The sequence below is a fragment of the Sprattus sprattus genome (assembly GCF_963457725.1).
Source record: "Sprattus sprattus genome assembly, chromosome: 7".
Taxonomy (NCBI): Eukaryota; Metazoa; Chordata; class Actinopteri; order Clupeiformes; family Clupeidae; genus Sprattus; species Sprattus sprattus.
The window spans coordinates 22,424,609-22,443,471 of record NC_137926.1 but is presented as its reverse complement, the minus strand read 5'-3'; the positions used below and the strand labels follow the sequence as shown (position 1 = coordinate 22,443,471).

General features: G+C 45.9%; 1 protein-coding gene across 2 annotated transcripts in view; it reads right to left on the bottom strand.

Annotated features, from left to right (window-relative positions):
* The window catches only part of ripor1 (RHO family interacting cell polarization regulator 1), a 46,055-nt gene that overhangs the window by 15,442 nt on the left and 11,750 nt on the right, over window positions 1-18,863 (bottom strand). The window contains exons 1-6 of one of the 2 annotated variants that reach the window (XM_080841675.1): window positions 13,998-14,124; window positions 5,947-6,070; window positions 3,494-3,646; window positions 3,055-3,133; window positions 2,725-2,748; window positions 2,411-2,464 (exon numbers count right to left, since the gene is read on the bottom strand). In XM_080841675.1, the coding sequence (XP_080697801.1) occupies window positions 2,411-2,464; window positions 2,725-2,748; window positions 3,055-3,133; window positions 3,494-3,646; window positions 5,947-6,070; window positions 13,998-14,016 (453 nt within the window). In that variant the 5' untranslated portion in view covers window positions 14,017-14,124. Of the gene's footprint in view, window positions 1-2,410; window positions 2,465-2,724; window positions 2,749-3,054; window positions 3,134-3,493; window positions 3,647-5,946; window positions 6,071-13,997; window positions 14,125-18,863 lie in introns of those variants that run through there. The other variant, XM_080841676.1, reaches the window with a different exon arrangement.

The window sequence follows — 18,863 nt, the reverse complement described above, 5'->3', positions numbered from 1 at the left end:
GGAAAAGAGGGAGAAGAAAAAGAACTCTTCAAAGTTTTACAGTTTTAGAGGGAGAGAGAGAGAGAGAGAGAGAGAGAGAGAGAAGGAGGAATAATGCGAGAAAGAACAGAGGAGGAGAAACAGATTGATTCCGCAGTTGTTCCCAGTCATCTCCTTCAGGCGCATCTGGAGGTGGTTAAGGGCGGCTCAGTCAAGTCAGGCTGTCCGAGGCTGCTTCAGCCCCTATGACTCTCTCCTCTCTCCTCTCTCCTCCCTCCTCTCTCCTCTCTCCTCTCTCCTCTCTCCTCTCTCCTCTCTCCTCTCTCCTCCCTCCTCCAGCAGCCAGCAGAGGTAGAGGGCGGCCGCCTCACAGGGCAGAAACTCCCTGCTGTTTGTGCTCCAGGATTCATTCCACTCACTGCTCCTACCTCCTGCTGCAAATGTGTGCTAATGAGTAAAGTCTGAGGCTTGACACAAACACACAAAGCAAGATTTGGATTTCCTAACGTGGACCATGCTTTTATCAGGGTCAGTGCTCACCATGTCAACTTCTTCTCACAGTGGCTACAAACAGTACCTATTTTCACTTCTTCGGCAAGAGTTGATAACCCTGTTAGAAAACCACTGCCAAAGGTGTTCTTGGTTATATGACTTATGGCAGTTTTCACCACAAGGAACTATTTTCAGCGTTACAGAATCCTGAGAGGTGGTACTATAGAATCTGTTATATTTTTTGGTTCCACCCAGACTGAAGCTGGAAGGAAGTTGTGTAAGCCACTGAGTGTGCACTTTCCACAAGAGGAAATCAGACATGAGGATCTGAGAGCGTGTGCAGTTTATGACCACACTGAGCTCAAACTCTCATCCCAGTTCCCTAAAAGCCAAACCAGCCATCAAAATCCACTACCAACAGTGGGACATTAAGAACAGTGGGGCATTTGGAACAGTTGGGCATTAGGAACAGCGGGGCATTAAGAAATGTCCAATATTCAGCAGTGCCACGACTGCACACTAAAAAAGGTAAACAGAAAATATGGCACCTAAATTGTAAGTAGTGCACACAATGTGCTAACTGATGTGCACTGTTGACTAAATTCAAGTGGTTCTTTCTGGCCGCCACATGATTTCAAGATTAAAAAAATAAAATAAACAGCCTGTGGCAGGGTCATCTTCGTGCGGGTCAGGTCAGCAAAGGGTTAAGTTTACTTTTCCTCCTTCCCAAAATGTCTGCCCGCTTCTGGGCCCCCCCCCCCCTGCGGAAGGTCACCACTCGTGGCCCCACAAAGGTCGAGGGACTCCCGCGGGCGCCCCCAGCACTCGTAAAATGCAAACTAATCACACATCAAACATGACTGGATTGGAGGGCCGGCAGGAGGAGAGAGGAGGAGGAGGAGAGAAGGCTTCCTGTGCTGCAGCTGAGGCAGGTTAGCCTGATCCTGAGCCTGGGCAGAGAGACCTACTGGCCCCACGGAGGTTTAAAGCAGCAGATCGCCCTGCGAGACAGGAATGCCAGACACGCCCCAGGCTGCCCCCTGCCTGTGACCCATGTCCCCGCAGACAGCCTACGTGTGCATGTGTCCGTGCGTGTGTGTGTGTGCGTGTGTGTGTGCATGTCTGTGTGTGTTTAGTGAGGTAGAAACAGACAGAGAGAGAAAAGAGTCCTTGATGTGTTTGTGTTTAAAAAAAAGACATATTTGTGAGGTTTGTTAGCTTTACACGTGTGTGAGTGTCCTGTGTTTCAGGAGTCACTGAGCGACGCACTGCATGGTCACTCACACTCTGGCATTCAACAAGCCCAGACCTGCCCATGCTCTCCTGCAACAGATGGACGCGCGCATGCACACACTCAGGCGCACACGCGCACACACACACACACACACACACACACACACCCTACCCACACACACACACACATCCCGCCCACACAAACACAAAAAAACACACACACACACACACACACACACAGACACACACACACACACACAAACAGGCACACAGACACAGACACACACACACACAGACACAGACACACACACACAGATTTGGACACACACAGATGTGAGCACTCACGCATTGCTACACAGATGAGAATAAACATATGCAACATATGAGTAGTACTCTTACAGTGCACATACACGCAAACAGACACAAACATTCATGAGGACACCCATGCAAGCACCCTGCATGTTTGTGCATATATCTGGTCCAGCCAATGTTGTACTGTGCTGCGCTGTTGCCTGGCTGGGAGAGCACACACTATAACATTTCAGCCACACATCTTATTAAGCAGTCCACTGTCCACACACTCGCACTCCACATCAACAGACATAAAACAAATCAACATTGCCCAAACATCTCTGCCACTTCTGTAAACATCATCCTCCAGGCCCCTTCATAAAGCCCTTTTCATCTCCCCACGAACAGATCTCACCTTGCTCTGATGGAACTCCAGCCGTCGCATGAACCTCTCGATAACCTTCACTTGCTGTGAGAAGAGTAAACAAATGTAAACATACGCAAGCGTATGCGCTCAACACGGGCAATATTACATGTACATATTAGCCTAGTATGGGTACACCGTGTGCATGCATTTTTGTCCCTTTCTGGGATATATAGTATGGCTGCTGACTTTAGAACTGGTGCCTCACTGACTTGGCACAGATGTGTGATCTGGTCCAGAGTCAGTTAGTGACTGAGATTACGCTGCTCGTGTCTTAAAATTGCTGGTCTAATAGAGCTACTCACCTTGTCCAGTTCATACAGGAAACCCTGTCAAAATAACACAGTGTATATATTAGCATACGCTACACAGACAGAAGATAATAAGCTTATTTTAATAACAGCCAGTCTGTCTTAGACCCTGTCAGAAACCCACTGCACAAGCGTTAAAATATGGTGTTCTGCCATCTTAAACCCAGAATAGTTTAATATCTGTTATTCTCTACTCAAGCAAAGCCAACAACACTTTAAAATGTATAATGTGTGTGTTTTAAAGACGTAATGTCACAAGTCAGCTGTGTGAGTGTTTTTTAGGACATCAGCCATTAGTGCAGTATCCAGAGACGTGTTCCTCACCAGGCGCGAGTTCCTCTTGGATTCCTTCATCTGCCTGCTGAGGCTATCCAGCTCCATCTGATGGACCTGCAGATAGGACCTGAGCACCACACCACACAACAGCCCAGTTAGTTACCACCAGTGTATCCACCCCGCCGTACATACAAGCTTTATGGCGTCCTGCATGATTGCATGCAAATAGGCATGGTTGTGCTGTTTTCTAGGTTTATGATATCAGGTTTATACATGTTTGGAATTCTTATCAGTCATTGTATGATACACTTCATTATTACCTGAATATAGGCCAGTGATAGGCAGAATATGTGTGTGCATGTGCTTTATTGCTTGCATGTGTATATGTTCATATAATGTATATCGGAATAAATGTATCTGCAGTTCTGCGTTTGTGTGAATGCGCACGTGTTTTTGTGTGTGTGTGCACGTGTTTGTGTACACTCACTGCAGGCCTCTCTTCAGAGCCTCATAGACCTCGTCCAGCCTCTCGGGCTGAGGCACCTTTGGGGGCTGTGATTTGGCAGAAAGGGTGAACATTCTGCTTCCTCTGTGAGAGGCTTTCCTGGTGCACCCTGGGGTGCTGAACACAGCAAGGGACCTGTCAAACACACACATTGATACAAAAATGATTAAACTTGAACTCATCCATTTAGGACTGATTTGAGTTTGATGGCACATAGGTCTCTGACAGAAACACACATGACTTGATCTTTGGGGATACAAATAGAGGTCTTGTTCTATGTCTATGTTCATAAATGTGGTTATGATCCTTTGTATGTGACATTTAGTCAGGCTGGTTCAATATCAAGCGCATGGTGTAGGATACTTTGTCAAATTGAATCATATTCCAAACAAATTCCATAGTACTGATGTTAAATGGTCCCCTTAAGGATCACACCCCTGACGTGCAGAGTAACATCATTTCCTGACATGTAGGCATTACGTGTCGACCTTCTGTACAGCCATGGATGAGCAGCAAACATTGAGTGATTCAAGCATGCCCTCTGACCTGCGCTTCAAAGTCATATACCCACCCCAAGGTTGTACACTCACCCCTTCCCTAGCTGAGTACCCGTCTGTGTTGTAATGGCATGTATTCACTACCTGTGCTAAAGCTGAAATTGACCAGGAGCTCCCTTCACAAACACTATTCACAGAGACGAGGTAATGGTGATGCTAAGATCTATTCCAGTCAGAAGCAGCTCAAACACTGCTGCCCTACACACAGTCTTTGCTCATTTATGTAATTATTTGTATATGCCGTTGTGTGTGTGTGGCAGGGGATGAAATATTCCTGTCACAGTTTTCCTTGCAGACATGTAAGCAAAGCATGTATCTATTAATTTGCGTATGCGTCAAAGATGAAATCGATCAGGAGCTCCCCGCACAAAGGCTATTCCCAGAGAGGTGCCAATGGCGTCTGAGGCTGCAGAAAAACTGCTGCCCTACGCAAGTGAGTCAGGGCTTCTCACTCAGGGGCAACATCAACAACCCCACATGAAACACAGATCGATCGCTCCTCTGAGAAACACAAGGGCTGGTCGATACGAGCCGCCATTCATTCAGCGGAGGTGACACACAGCTCAATAGGAATAAAGCATGGAGATGAATGATTGGTCTGGCAACTTTTTGTATATTTTTTGTTTATACGCCATTTAGTCCAGGGGAGTCTTTGTCAGCTACAGCCTGCTATTGTTTGGGGATGGGTTATAAAAAACTTGAAATAGAGCCACAAAAAGTTTTCTTTTTCATCTGTTCACTGATTCTTCTGCTCTCTGACCTAGTCTAGAGTGAACCATTAGCTTATTAACAAAATCTTAAAGTATGTCTAAAGGGAACCATGCATAGATGTTATACTCATGGACTTTCCCCTTCTACTCAAATCATAAGAAAGTATAATCTATCGTTCAGGTCAGTGAAAAGAGCTACAGAAACACTCTCACTTTGGCTGTGTCTCTGTCCATGCTTACTTCCCTTTTCCACCCAGTCACTCTGTTATTTTATTTACCTCTCTCCCTCTCTCCATCTCTCCCCCTCCATCTCCTCCTCACTCCCTCCATCTCTGTTCACTCTCCCTGAATCTAACATGGACTCTGATTGGCCTTGTTCTGAGGATAACACAGCGGTCCATTAATAAATGATGATGGCATTCTTTATCCTTGCCTCTCTTGTTGTAACATGGAATTAAAGCAGGAGACACTGTCACATGTGCGTGCACACACGCACACACACACACACACACACACACACACACACACACACACACACACACAGTAACAAAATATAAACACCTTCACTGATAATGACAGCGCGACATCCCTTTTTGATGTCAATGGCTTCGATCATTTCAAACAAAGACACATAACCATTGCAGTTTCTCTGAGATGGATGAAAAGGTTGAGCCAACAGACCTTCTCCTTTAACACGGATACCAGCGAACTCTCCCCCTAATAACAGCGACATTACATAAACCTAATGAGACACTTTGTTCTTGATAATGTTTTTTTATAAAGTCTCTCTCTCTTTCTCTTTTTCTTTCTCTCTCTCTCTCTCTTCTCTTTCTCTCTCTGTCAGCTACCGGCAGGAAACAAGCTCCGCTGGACATCCTGTCAAGTGGAACTAGCAGCAAACATCCTGATTAAAACACGTGTGTGCATGTGTGTTTATGTGTGTCTTTGCTCCTTTATGAAATCTGAAGTGTAAGGTGTTTGTATGGGTCTGCGTGGCTAGGGATGTAGTATTTATGTAACTGTTGTCTCATTGTTGTGCAGATGTTTAAGGATGTATTCATTCACACATTTGTATTACGTGTTTGTGTGTGTGTGTGTGTGTGTGTGTGTGTGTGTGTGTGTGTGTGTGTGTGTATGTGTGTGTGTGTGTGTGTGCATGATTTCTCACCTGTAGGGTTTGTCGTTGGAGTTGACTCCGGCAAAGGACTGACTCCTAGTGATGGACCGGGAGACAATTCGGCGCGAAGGCCGCACGGAGAGGGACATGGTGGACACAGCTCTGGAGGGACTCCCTGCGGAGAGAGCACAGGATGGGGTTGAGGTTACACAGAGGAAGCCATGTTCACAGCCACTCAGTGGTTTTGCACCCGAAACCCCACATCACAGGGAAGGGAACAGATTTTTTAAATTGAGGGTGATGTTTCCAGGGCTTTGTCCTTGAACAAGAACTGATGTAACCTTTTTTTTCCCCAGGAAAGAACACTTTAAAATCTCATTATTCACTTTTGGTTCATCGCACCATCAAGTCTTTCGGAAGGAAAATAATCTTTTTCTTCACCTCCTTCCTTCTGCAGTGAAAGTCCATGAGTTTTCAAGGTGCACAGAAACCTCTACAGACTGAAAACAGTTATTCTACATCAAAGCTCCCCACTAAGCCAGACCATTTTCTAAAACTCTTACATAAGATTCAACATTAGAACCATTCCCTCCCTTTGACATAACATTTCTTTCCCATCACTTCTACAGTGAAAAATAACATCCTGATGCACATCCTGCAAGGCAGTCACATTCCTCCTGGGCTGTCCATCTTTAAGTCACAACAATCATCCAGTGACACTAGTGTTCTGTTTGTACACAAGCGCACCCAGTAGGGGTTTCTGCTCTTGTGTTCATGGGTGCGAAGTGGAGTAGCTACTAGGGGTGTAAATCACACCCATCATGGCGATTCGATTCAGTATCGATTTCCTGACCCAAAGATTCGATTATTTTCGATACTCATGAACACACCACGATACGATTCGATTCGATTCAATTAGATTAATTTGTTCTTTTTTTTACCTTACAGGCTAGACAAGGTTTCAGATTTGAAATAAATCAATGAAAGCTGTTATATCGTTATGCATTTTATTTGAGAAACAACAGCCAATAACAGAAGTAGAAAAGTTGTACTCCACCTAGGCCTATGACAACCTCATTCACTGAAAAATAATAATGCCCCTGTTATAGATTCTGAAAGGCCTTGCATCAAAAAGTACTGTACAAAGTACAAAGTGTTAAGTAACAAAAATAGGCCTATACCACATTCACTATAGAATAACAATACTCAACAAAATCAGTGCAAAAGTGCACTAGCAGCAAACGGTAACAAAAAATAGGCCTGTAGTTAATTCAATTTAAAATGACAATGCTCCACAAAATCAGTGCAATGAGTGCAAATGTGCACTAGTAACAGCAAATGGTAACAAAAAATACCCCTGTAGGCCTACTTCATTTACTATAAAATAAAAATACTCATCAAAGTGCACTAGCAACAAAAAGTAAAAAAAAAAAAAAAGATTTTTTTTTTTTTTTTTTTAATCGATACTCTTTTACTCGATGCATCGTATCGTCGGCGGTTGGATCGATGCATCGATGCAAAACGATTCTTTTTTACACCCCTAGTAGCTACACAGCTACTGAGGTGCGCTGACGGGATTGACGGCGGCTGTGACTTTGCATGAGAAACCCCAGCTCCTGGCTCCAAGGGTCAAACAGACTGTTCCTTCCTTCCCTCCTTCCCTCCCTCGATCCTGCCCTTCCCTGCCTCTACTGTTGTCTGAGCTATGATCCAAACCACCCACACCCATCTCTTTGCTGCCTCTGACGAGACCACGGTGAATCCCACCCTCTTCCTGAAGTGTAACAACACACACACACACACACACACACACACACACACACACACAGAAAACAATAGCATCAGAAGATCACAGGTAGAGACAAAAGCCATACTCCAAAGTCTTGCCTCTGACACGATCTGCAATTTCCGTGTGAAATAATAAGAATAGAATAAAAGACTGAAAGAAGGGTGTATGGGAAGAAAACAAGGCAGTGAGAACGAAAGACAGAAGGGGAGAGAGAGGGCGTGAGAGAAAGAGAGAGAGACAAGGACAAGGACACTTGTGACATCATGTTTTCCCAGACCAGATAAACCCTCCGTGCTTTGCCAGTGTATCCAGAGTTTATTGTGAATGATCGCTGCGGACGCCCTTATCACACACTGGGGACGACGCAGTAGCAGAGCCTGTGAAAGTGACAGTGACAGTGACAACTCCTCTTTCCTTCACAGGCCTGCCACTGCAGTCTCTACCAACCCATCCCATGCCCTTGGAACACAGTTTCGCACAGGGATCCATCCACCCAGGGAGCTCAGTCAGGGGTCCGCCAGCCTTTGGAACACACTCGCACAGGGACCCGCCTACCCTAGAAACACACTCGCACAGGGACCTGCCTACTGAACACACTCACATAGGGATCCTCCTGCCTACTGAACACACTCACATAGGGATCCTCCTGCCTACTGAACACACTCACATAGGGATCCAAAGCACCAAAGGAAGAAACTCCAGCAGATCATTCCAAACCCACCTCCTCCTGAGCAAAAGTGATGATAGTAGTAATAATGACTAAATAACAGATTCAAAGTGTAGATATCTAGGTGGAGAAGGAGGAAAGAATAAAGGACAACTGAACCAGAGCAGTGTGGGAGTGCTGGTCCCTCTCACAGACATGTGATGGGATAAATAAACAGGCTTAGGTCATCCAGGTCAAACTAGGTAATGAGGAAAACCACGACTGAAGTCATACCGGGCAGAGCACAGATCTGCAGCCAGGGTGCTTTGAAGCAGAGTCAGTTGCAACAGGCAGGCAACTCAAGACCTGTTGAAGTGGTATTTTATGGCGTATTACACAGGGCCTGGTGTGTTTTAGCTACACAGCAGTATGCGAAGAAGCCTCTCTCTGGAGCAGAAGCCACAGGTCAGATATCCACGAGGAAAAATATGTGAGGGTCAGATGAAACCAATCACCATAACTCAACAACAAACCCACTGCAATAACATTGCAGTAACAACTACAATAATAACACTATCAAACACAGCGCACAAACCGACATGAAGACGTCACCGCGTACACCATGATCTCGTGTGTATGGGTTGCTATTTTGCATTAACTGTGAATGACGTCACTACCCACCCACAGAGAGCTGGAGGGTAGTAGGCAGCAAGGGTGGATAAATGCCGTTCCAAGAATTTTAATAAGCTATTTCTGCTTTCCTTTGAATAAACCAGAAAAGCACCGTCATCAAAAAGGGAAAAAAAAATCAGGTTCAAAAACAAGGGCTGTTAGAAAGTTTTCATACACTGAAATCTGATGCGCAAGGCAAATCTCCTGAGGTCAATACTTCTTGGCTAACATGTAGCAATTGCGGAAAGTGTGGCTTTTGTCCTCCTAATCACTTTGGTCAACGTGGCTTGGAATAATTGTTTCATTTTGTTTTGGGTCAACAGAGATACGAGGTTCCTTGGATACAGCAATGGCACCACCACTGGCTTGAGGAAGTGAGCCAGGGTGTATTTATAAAGGCTGTCAGGGAGGAGTGGTGATGAGAGGAAACACAGTCATGCACCGTGGCTAGCATCCCTCTCCCAACACCTCGCAGCACTGCCCACACCTCCAAGCCCAAAATGGGCCGTCTAGCCTGAAAACAAGGCCCTTCTCTGCCTTGTAACCAACCACTGGTGGCTCACTGGACAGTGGAGCATACCAACGAGCCCGAACAGGGGGTGAGTGGTGGAGAGGCATGCCATACCAATACCCCTTGCACAACCAGAGAGTTCTCGTGTGTGTGCATGTCCGTGTGTGTGCATGTCCGTGTGTGTGCGCATGTCCGTGTGTGTATGTCTGTGTTGGGTTGGGTGAAAGCTGAAAGGTGCCCTACTGACCCCCTCACCCCACCCGGATGCCCCCATAACCCCCACCCAACCCCATCCCACCCGAGCCGAGCCCTGCTGATCCCCTCCACCCGACCCAGTCCCTCCCACCCCTTCATGATCCTCCACACCGCCCCCCAGGCAAAACAGGCTTCAGCCGGTCTCAGCCAACACTACTCTCTGGACACTGGGGCCCAACCCGCTACGGCACTGAGCGCTAAATGCCCATCACATTCTATAACATGCACTTTCTTCCCAGCATGCTCTTAGCAGGCAGGTAGTATTTAATTCAAGCGGAGAAATGTGGGTTAAAGCGCTTACCGAGGTTTCATCAGCATCATAATTAGACATCAGCCATCATGAAAGATGAATGCTCACTGAATCCAGCAAGATAGAGCTTGGAGAAATATTTGTTAATCACATCCCTAAGATCCTTATTTACCCCCCACTTGATCAATTAGTGGCCTTTAATTGAGTTCTAAAGCCTTCTGGGAGCTCAGCAGCCAAGCTTACTAAACAAACTCATCAAGAGCTGAACACATGGAGGAGGAAACGTCTCAATCCTGTAGGAAGTTGGGTGTAGGTTTTTCCCCCCTACTTTTTCTAATACCGCTCAGGAAGACTGTCCAGAGAAATAAAAACATCTGGGGCAGACTAGAGACATTTGCAGCGGTCCCTCTGTCTCCTTCTCCCTCCACCTCCCCTCCCCCTCGCCCCTGGCCTGTTGACATAACCTATTTTCTCTTCATCACCATGAGAGATGTCCAGACTAAAGGGGGGGAAAACGAACTCGCTTCGTCAAAACAGAAAACAAAGTTGACATTGAGAGAGGGGGAGTGAGAGAGGGAGAGATTGACAGAGAGAAAGAATGAGACAAAAGAGAAAGACACACATAACCGAAACAACAAAAGAAAGGTGTCAGTAGTCCTATACGTCACTGCTGTCAACGCTTTACCAATTCCACTTCAGAGACAAACACAAACACACACAGCCCTATACACAAAGCACACCTTCAACCGACTCCACTTCAAAAACAGACCTTCACAAGAGTCCCCATCCACCTGCACGTCGCCAGGGAAACAGGACACAGGGAAGTGACACATCCCCCCTCCTCTCTCCTGCTCTGCTTGGTTCACTTCAGTCTTTAGAGAGAGGCCTTTAGAATCGACCATCGGCTCAGCCTTAAGCCAGAGTCGTTTTTGGATCGGTGAAGAGGTGGGCTCTCTATGCATACTGAAACTGAGTCACTGGACCACAGTCGTGCCCCCCCACCACCACCACCCAACACCCCGCAAGAGTAATCATCTGCCACACCCCCCTGCAGTCAGCCTAGTGGGTCTCCTACCTGTCCACAAGGAGGTGGGTCCACCAGGGGATTTATCCCAGCCAGGATCACACAAGGTGTGAAAACAAACGTAGAGCAATGTAACGAGAAGGAAAGAACGAGCGAAAGAAAAGAGATTTGGCGAGAGAAAGATAGAGATAGAGAGAGCAGCGGGTATCCACTGCGGGCGAGGGTTAAAGCCTTCCACAGGCTTCCATTGGCGAGCGTGTGGTCAGAGTGGGTCAGAAGCCTGTGGATGAGTGCGTGGGCATTGTTCGGCTCCCTGGCCTCATTCCAGGGCCATTCTAGAACACAAAGCACTGGAGTAGGGTGGGGTGGGGTTGGGGTGGCCTCTTACTACCCACAAGCCCCCTCTCTCACACACTCACAAAACCAATGCTCCCCACCCCTTGCACACAAACACACTCCGCAGCTGTGAGGCTGACATATGTGGGGTACTTAAATGTATGAGCATGGCCATTGTGGTGAGCAAACCCCACAGGATGCAGTACAGTAGTAAGCTCTATGCTCTAAAGCGGTTTGGCATTTCACTACAGGCTATGAAGCTTGTTCATATGCGGGATCTCCTATTCTGTGGTTAAATTCGCTCCCCATTATGGGGGTGTGTGGAGGTGAATAGTGATAGGGTGACAATACTCAACGAAAGGGAGAAATGGAGAGTGGGAGGCGGCAGTGGAGTGGGTCAGTCTATGCATCCACCTTGAATTCCAGTCATGACTGATATGAGATGCGTGTGTGTTTGGCAGGGGGTTGTCTGCTGTTCACTCAGATGGGAACAGAAGACAGATATTAGCAGATGGCAGGAGGGGCATCTGCCTCAGACTGAATATTAAACCTACGCCAAGGACATAGCTATTGGACAAACAACCAGGACAGACGGCCGAGCAGTGAGGTCATCAAGTTCACTTTCATCATCCATAACGTGAAACACACAGTGGAAGCACCAGTAAGAACACGCCCTGGCAGATTACACTATAATCATCATAACAAAACTAATACTAATTAGCCAACTGATAAGGTTAAACTGTAAATATGGACTCATTGAAAGTGATTATGCAGTTCAATAGAACCAACTGAAATACATAGCTTGGACATCTTTGTTTCCCTTTTGTTTCTTATCTTGAAAGGTGAGGAGTTCTTGTGGCAATAAGGAAGTGGAGTCATTCAAAAAGCACACCTGCAGCCCCCGACTTAAATATAGATGCTCTTAGGATGCTTCCTGTCCACACAACCAGGAAGTGACCTGCATGGCACCGAGGTGGCCACGTGACTGATGTGGAAACTCCTAAAGCACTGGCGACAGCAGCTCCACACGGAGTGCCCTTCCTTCCATTCTCTCAGACCCCAGCTGAAGAAAGCAACACACTCATCATGTTACACACCCCTCACCAAAGTACACACACACACACACACACACACACACACACACACACACACACACACACACACACAGACAGTAACCACCTCTCCATTCCTCTGGACTTCCTAAAGGGCCCGCACCCCTTGGCAGTCTTCTACTGTGAGTGGATGCCTTGGATTTGTTTATCTCTTGAAACTCTTTAGTAAACACCTTCACTTCTACAAACTCCCACGCTCTTTATAAAGAATCTTCAGGAATGATCAAGATCAGGATGTTCCATCCACAAAATGAGTTCTTTGAATTCTTCTGAGAACCTTTGGCCTGAACAAAGGGCCCTTCAAGTGGAGGAACCATTTGTGGATGTACCTGAGGCATACGCAAAGAACATGTACATTTAGATAGACTATACATCATAAGGAGCTGTGTCCCTACAGCCTGAGGTAGTCACAAGGCTGCAATTACACTGAAAGGTAATATATATTAAAGGCAGCGAGACATTCATACCCTGAATGACTATCCAGTCTGATCAGTTCCCTTGAAAGCCCTGGAACCCCTCCCTGTGAGAGAGAACTGTGAACTGAAAAACTCCTCCACTGGCAAGCTTGCTTACATCAAACCCCCACACATCCCTTAGATGACGATATAGAAACATCCATCAGAACAGCCTGTTGACAACTCCCTTAGTAGCTACAATGAGAAAGAACACAAGTACTGAGACTGAAGGAAAACAGGGAAATACATAACCTGCCAACCACTCCACACCACACATAACCAAAGTCCCCTGGGACAGGGGCAACGCCAACACAGAAGCTCATATTTGAGGGGGTTCAGCAATGAACTGAGTTTTGGGTTTAGGGGTTGTACAGACTTCCATAAGGGAAACAGTGTGTGTGTGTGTGTGTGTGTGTGTGTGTGTGTGAGTGAGTGTGTGTCTTCACTCATCCCTCCCTTAGTTCTAAGTTCAGCCTTGACAAACATCAGTTGAACAAACTCTGGGTAGAGGAATTCGGACTCAGACTGAGGGTAAAAGAGAAAGAAAAAGAGAAAGAGAGAGAGAAGAGAAGGAGGAAGAGAGAGTGAGAGTTGAACACACACATAGAGCAAGAGACAACACAAAGAGAGAGATGCTAACGCTCACACAAAAACAGAGATAACACTTTGGGTAGAGGAGAGGAAAGAAAACACACCCTTTGAGGGAGCCAAAGAGAGAGAAGCTAGCCCTTTAAACAAATAACCTCCTACACCATGTATCATTATCTGACCCAGAAACAACACAAACCAGATATGAGCCAAAGGGAAACAGAAGACGGTCCCAAGATCACCATCCCATCTGGAGTGCACAACAACATGTAAACACAAACTGGCATCTACAAATCAAGAGTAAGAGTAACAAGTCTGTTGCTACTCCCACAAATGTCAGAAAACAGTGACAACCACCCCTATCACTACCACTCCAGAAAACAAAACTACAAAGAGAAGCTAAGTAAGGGTGGTCAAGGACCTGGAACACATTTAGTCAGGTGTGGCGAAAGGTTAAGAGGTACCTCCATATCCACTGTACATGCTGGCTGGTAATTTCAGCTTGCCTCTCCTCCCCGCAAGACTTGACCTCAGTGAGGAATACTTTCAGCTCTCTCAGAGCCTCTTCAAAGGGCAGAGCGAAAACCACAAGACTACCAGTGTCTCCTTCACTGTGGCTTCGTACACTGGCAGTTTCCCCTCCCTCATACACAGAGAGAGAGAGAAAGAGAGAGAAGCGGAGGCGCTGCCAGGAAATGGGAAGGCGGTCTCCCTCCCACCAGCCTTGCCTTCACATCTCCTCCTCCACCTCCTCTCGTTGGTTTCCTCTCCGCTTCCCGCTCTGACATCACTCGCTTCCTGCCTCTCCCTCTTCCAGCAAGGCCCAGCGCATTGCTTCCTCATGATAAGTTAAAAGACCGGCTGACACTTAACATCTAAGCTATATGTACCTTGGATTTGGATGGAGACTAATTTGGTCTCCATTGTGCAAGAGGTCGAGACAATCAGGGTTCTTTTTTAAGAAGACACACCATGACTCTGTGACTCACAAAGTTGGATGACTAACTTTGCTTATTCACTTTGGAAGCACAGTAATATAAGCATACAGGTGCAATCAAAAGATAAATCTCTGACCTTTAGTCACCGATCCTAGTCATACTATTGTGTCTAATGAAGAAAAACTAAAAGGTAACAGTTATGAACATGATGAGGTCCTCCTTCTCCTCAGGAAGACATCTGCAACAACATTCCTTTCCCCTTAGCCTCACCCAGTGTGCTTCACTCCCCAAATCTTGTGTCCTAGGCTGGTAACATACCTGCCCTCAAACAAAGTCAAGAACCAGAGGGAACTGATTCAGGACCCTGTGTGAGAACTCAAATTCACCAACATCTCACCTGGCATCTTGTGCTAAACTATGCCCTGCTATAATGCACTATGTGGTAGTCTTAATAGTGTTGTGAAGGTGAAGCAATTGATTTATAAAGAGACAGAATGCAACAATATGCCAGTTTCTGAAACATGTTTTAACAAGCAACTATCTTAATTTAACATCTTGGAATTAATTTTCATGGGAATTGGTCAGGTGAAGGACAGATAAACACACCTGTCGCTCTAACTAGCCGTGTAGGCCATGCACTATGCAGTTCTGTGGTCCAGGTCAGACCACCCCACACACATGTACAAAAAGCTTAAGGTTTAGCCATCTTGGTGTCTCTGTTACTAAGTCTTACTCTCAGGACAATTTTACTACACTTCTGTAACGTACGTAGCACACGGGCCAATCATGGTTGAATCGTTCTTCAGATTTCCTGCCTTCATAGCTTTTGTGATGTATTAAAAAAAGAAGACAAGAAACCTAACACTAGCTGGGTGAATCAATACAACTAAAATGAACATCCTTCCAAAATGATTTTGCTTTGTTAAAAACTGTATAACACCTAGGATCCAGAAGTTTTTTTTAGTTTTATTTTTTACAAAGGCTTAATGTGCATGGTGTGATGGCTCTACCAAATGCTCTGATATATTACTGGGCTGCAAACATCAAAAGCCTATTATTCTGGCTGTGGGATACATTCACCCTGGACATTCCTGCTTTGTTACAAATGGAATCCAGTTCCTCCAGTTGGATTTCACTTTTTCTCTTTAGTGTCGATTCCCTTGTATACACCCCAGACCTGCTACAACCCTGTGCTGCTACGGGTAGTTTCACTATCAGGGGAAGCAATTGGTTTCAATAGGCTTAATTCTTGAAATGTCATTATGTATGTTATCATGTAGTAATCTGTTAAAGGATTAAAAAAAAAAAGTTTATGTGTTAATCGAAAAAACACTTGAGAAATGTTGATACTGAGGAAAATAAAATATGCATCCTGGGGGTTTAAAACCTGGTCCCAATTGAGGAAACACCATTTTGAGAGTTCGTCTCTGTGTCTATTTATGCCCCAATTGCAGCCAATCACCTGTTTCCAGCCTCCCTCTTGGATAACACATATGATCGGTTCAAAAACAAAAACATTTAAAATGGAGAACAGTTGACAATGTCTCTTATCTTTGAATAAAGGGTATTGTTTAGACCGTATTTAGTTAACTATACTGAGGATGGTTTTCTTTGTTTGTTATTGTGTTTTTAGTGTCCTTTTTTCCCATGCATACTTGTCGGTGTCATTTCCCTGCTGTACTGCGTTGTGTACTGCAAAACAAAATATGGGCAAAAAAAGCTCACTGCATGACAGCTCACCAAAAAACACGCGTTAGCATGCTAGCCATCCTTTTATCTGTGTCAAACACGTTGTTGGTGTTCGTAAAGTTTGTGCATGCCTATTCAGTAGTTAGATCAGTAGTTTTGACCAAAACACTTTACTGCTGCTTTAAACTATGAGTGAAAGCTCAGCAATAACTAATACTGGAAGAATGGGAACGAGTGTGCAGTTGATCACTTTCAGGCCAGACGACATAACTATGAATGAAAGAGAGGACTAGTCTGAGGCAGGGGTGGACTGAGGAAGAGGCAAGGAGATCACTTGGGGTCAAATGTGGTTGAAATCGAGCCTGAGAGGCTTGCTAGTTCATTTTTTATTTGCAAGGCAGTGAGTTTACCCAGGGGCAAAACTACTCTTCAATATCTGGAAATTTACACCATCCCCCCCAAACACACATTCACACACACACAGCGCCCCTAACCCCACTCTATATTTCTTCATTTTCTAATGCATTCTCGAGAGGGAGACCTCAAAGCACATGTTTATTCAGCAATTATGGGCAGGCTTTCTTCTGTGGGCATGCAGATTTCAGTGGGATACAATTTTAATGACTTTCATGAGTTTCCTCCCCGATCCAACTGTATTGCTCTAGGACTTGAATGCACAGGAAGACATTTTGTGCCTTTCTCTCCAATACACACACACACACACACACACACACACACACACACACACACGCCGTAAGCCCCTTTCCTCAGTTACACTGCTGGAGAGAGGCAAAAGTTTATGCCGCAAATGGGCACTGATGTGACCGATCTCAGCATAACCCCTTACTGCCGTTTTATTAGAAATGATAGCGGCGGAGACAGAAAGAGGCGGCTGATGCTGATCCATGAGGACAGAGACTGGCTTGAGTTCTGGCCAGCCAGCTGCTTCAGCGATTAGGGGCATGTCACGGTGACTGAGGAGGACGGCCGAGTTGAGCTGTTCGGGCTGAATCAAAATCAAGGCTTGTTAGCATGATCTCTCCATTAGAATCACGAGTGTGTGTGTGTGTGTGTGTGTGTGTGTGTGTGTGTGTGTGTGTGTGTGTGTGTGTGTGTGTGTGTGTGTGTGTGTGTGTATGTATGTGTTTGGTGGAATCTCTCTTACAGTCCAAACACGGTCAAATCCCCCAAACAGGATGGATAAACACAAGACTGCAAATCTGGCAGCAAATTACACAACAAACACAAACAAGAACACACTTACACTTACAGTTGGTTACAGTGAATCCCAGCAGTATTAGAGCACTAGACATATCGCTCTCCCCTCACCAGACACAGCCACATGGGAGCTGATTTGCCTACATGCAAATACCCTGTCGGAAAATGACCCTTATCAACAGGGCATTTCCTTGCCCACGGTCATTACTGGCACAGGACTGTTGGTGCAGTCAGTGGGTTAGCAGGGCGAGCACGGGCTAATCATGGTTATATCATATATGACATGCAGCATGCATTACTGCTTCTTATCTGGGATCTTACCACCCAGCACTTGATAAGATTTGGTGCCAAAGGGTTAGCTGAAGATAGGGGGGTGGGGTGGGGTGGGTGGGAGGTTTCTCTGCTTGATGGACGTGACGGAACAAAGACGTCTTGATTAACACAGCTGAGACTGTGTCTGCCAAAACTTTCAGATCAGGTCAATGGTGTCTTGACAAGAAGGCAAGGCTACAGCGTTAGGGTTGGTTTACTCATACAGCAAAACTAGCACACAACAAACCAAATCTCCTTGGACTCCCTGTGTGCAAACTGATGTTTTGCAGTCCACATACACATGTTTTATGTGCTTTCTTATAGGGCATTTTTTTTGCAGGATATTCATATAGACAAATACCAGTTATGCAGGCTCTCTGTCCAAAACATTTTTGCCCTAAGGAGCAGAGAGAGGGGTTCAATCATGTTAGAAAGAGTGAGTTGCGAGAGCGAGAGAGAGAGAAAGGGTATCAGGAATAGTGTAAAAGGTACATAAGGTAAAGACAGCATGACAAAGAGGATAAAGGTGTGTGTGTGTGTGTGAATGTGAATAGGAGACAGAGGGAAATGAAGCATTTAGAGAAAGAGATATGCCTTCACTGGATTTCGAGAGAGATAGGCCTTCACTGGATTTCGAGAGAGATAGGCCTTCACTGGATTTCGAGAGAGATGGGCCTTCACTGGATTTAGAGAGAGATGGGCCTTCACTGGATTTACAGGGAGATGGGCCTTCACTGGAATTAGAGGGAGATGGGCCTTCACTGGATTTAGAGAGAGATGGGCCTTCACTGGATTTAGAGAGAGATGGGCCTTCACTGGATTTAGAGAGAGATGGGCCTTCACTGGATTTAGAGAGAGATGGGCCTTCACTGGAGGTATGACAACAGGAGGAAGAGTATCTGCCGTGACCTCTGACCCTGCCTGGATGGATGGTGTGATAAAGTGGAGGAGAGGAGGATAAGCAGGCGGAGGTGGAGGAGGGAGGGGGGCGGGTGGCTGGTCTCTCAGAGTGGGAGGTGGGCAGAGGATTTAAGGGGAACAGTTGTCCCTTGAGCCCTCAGCTCTTATCTCCCAGGAAGCAGCTGGCCAGGGCAGGGACAGACGGCCAGAGCCCAGAGCCCGAGCAGGGACAAGGCGGTGCCTGCACCTGTGTCTCTCTTACACACACACACA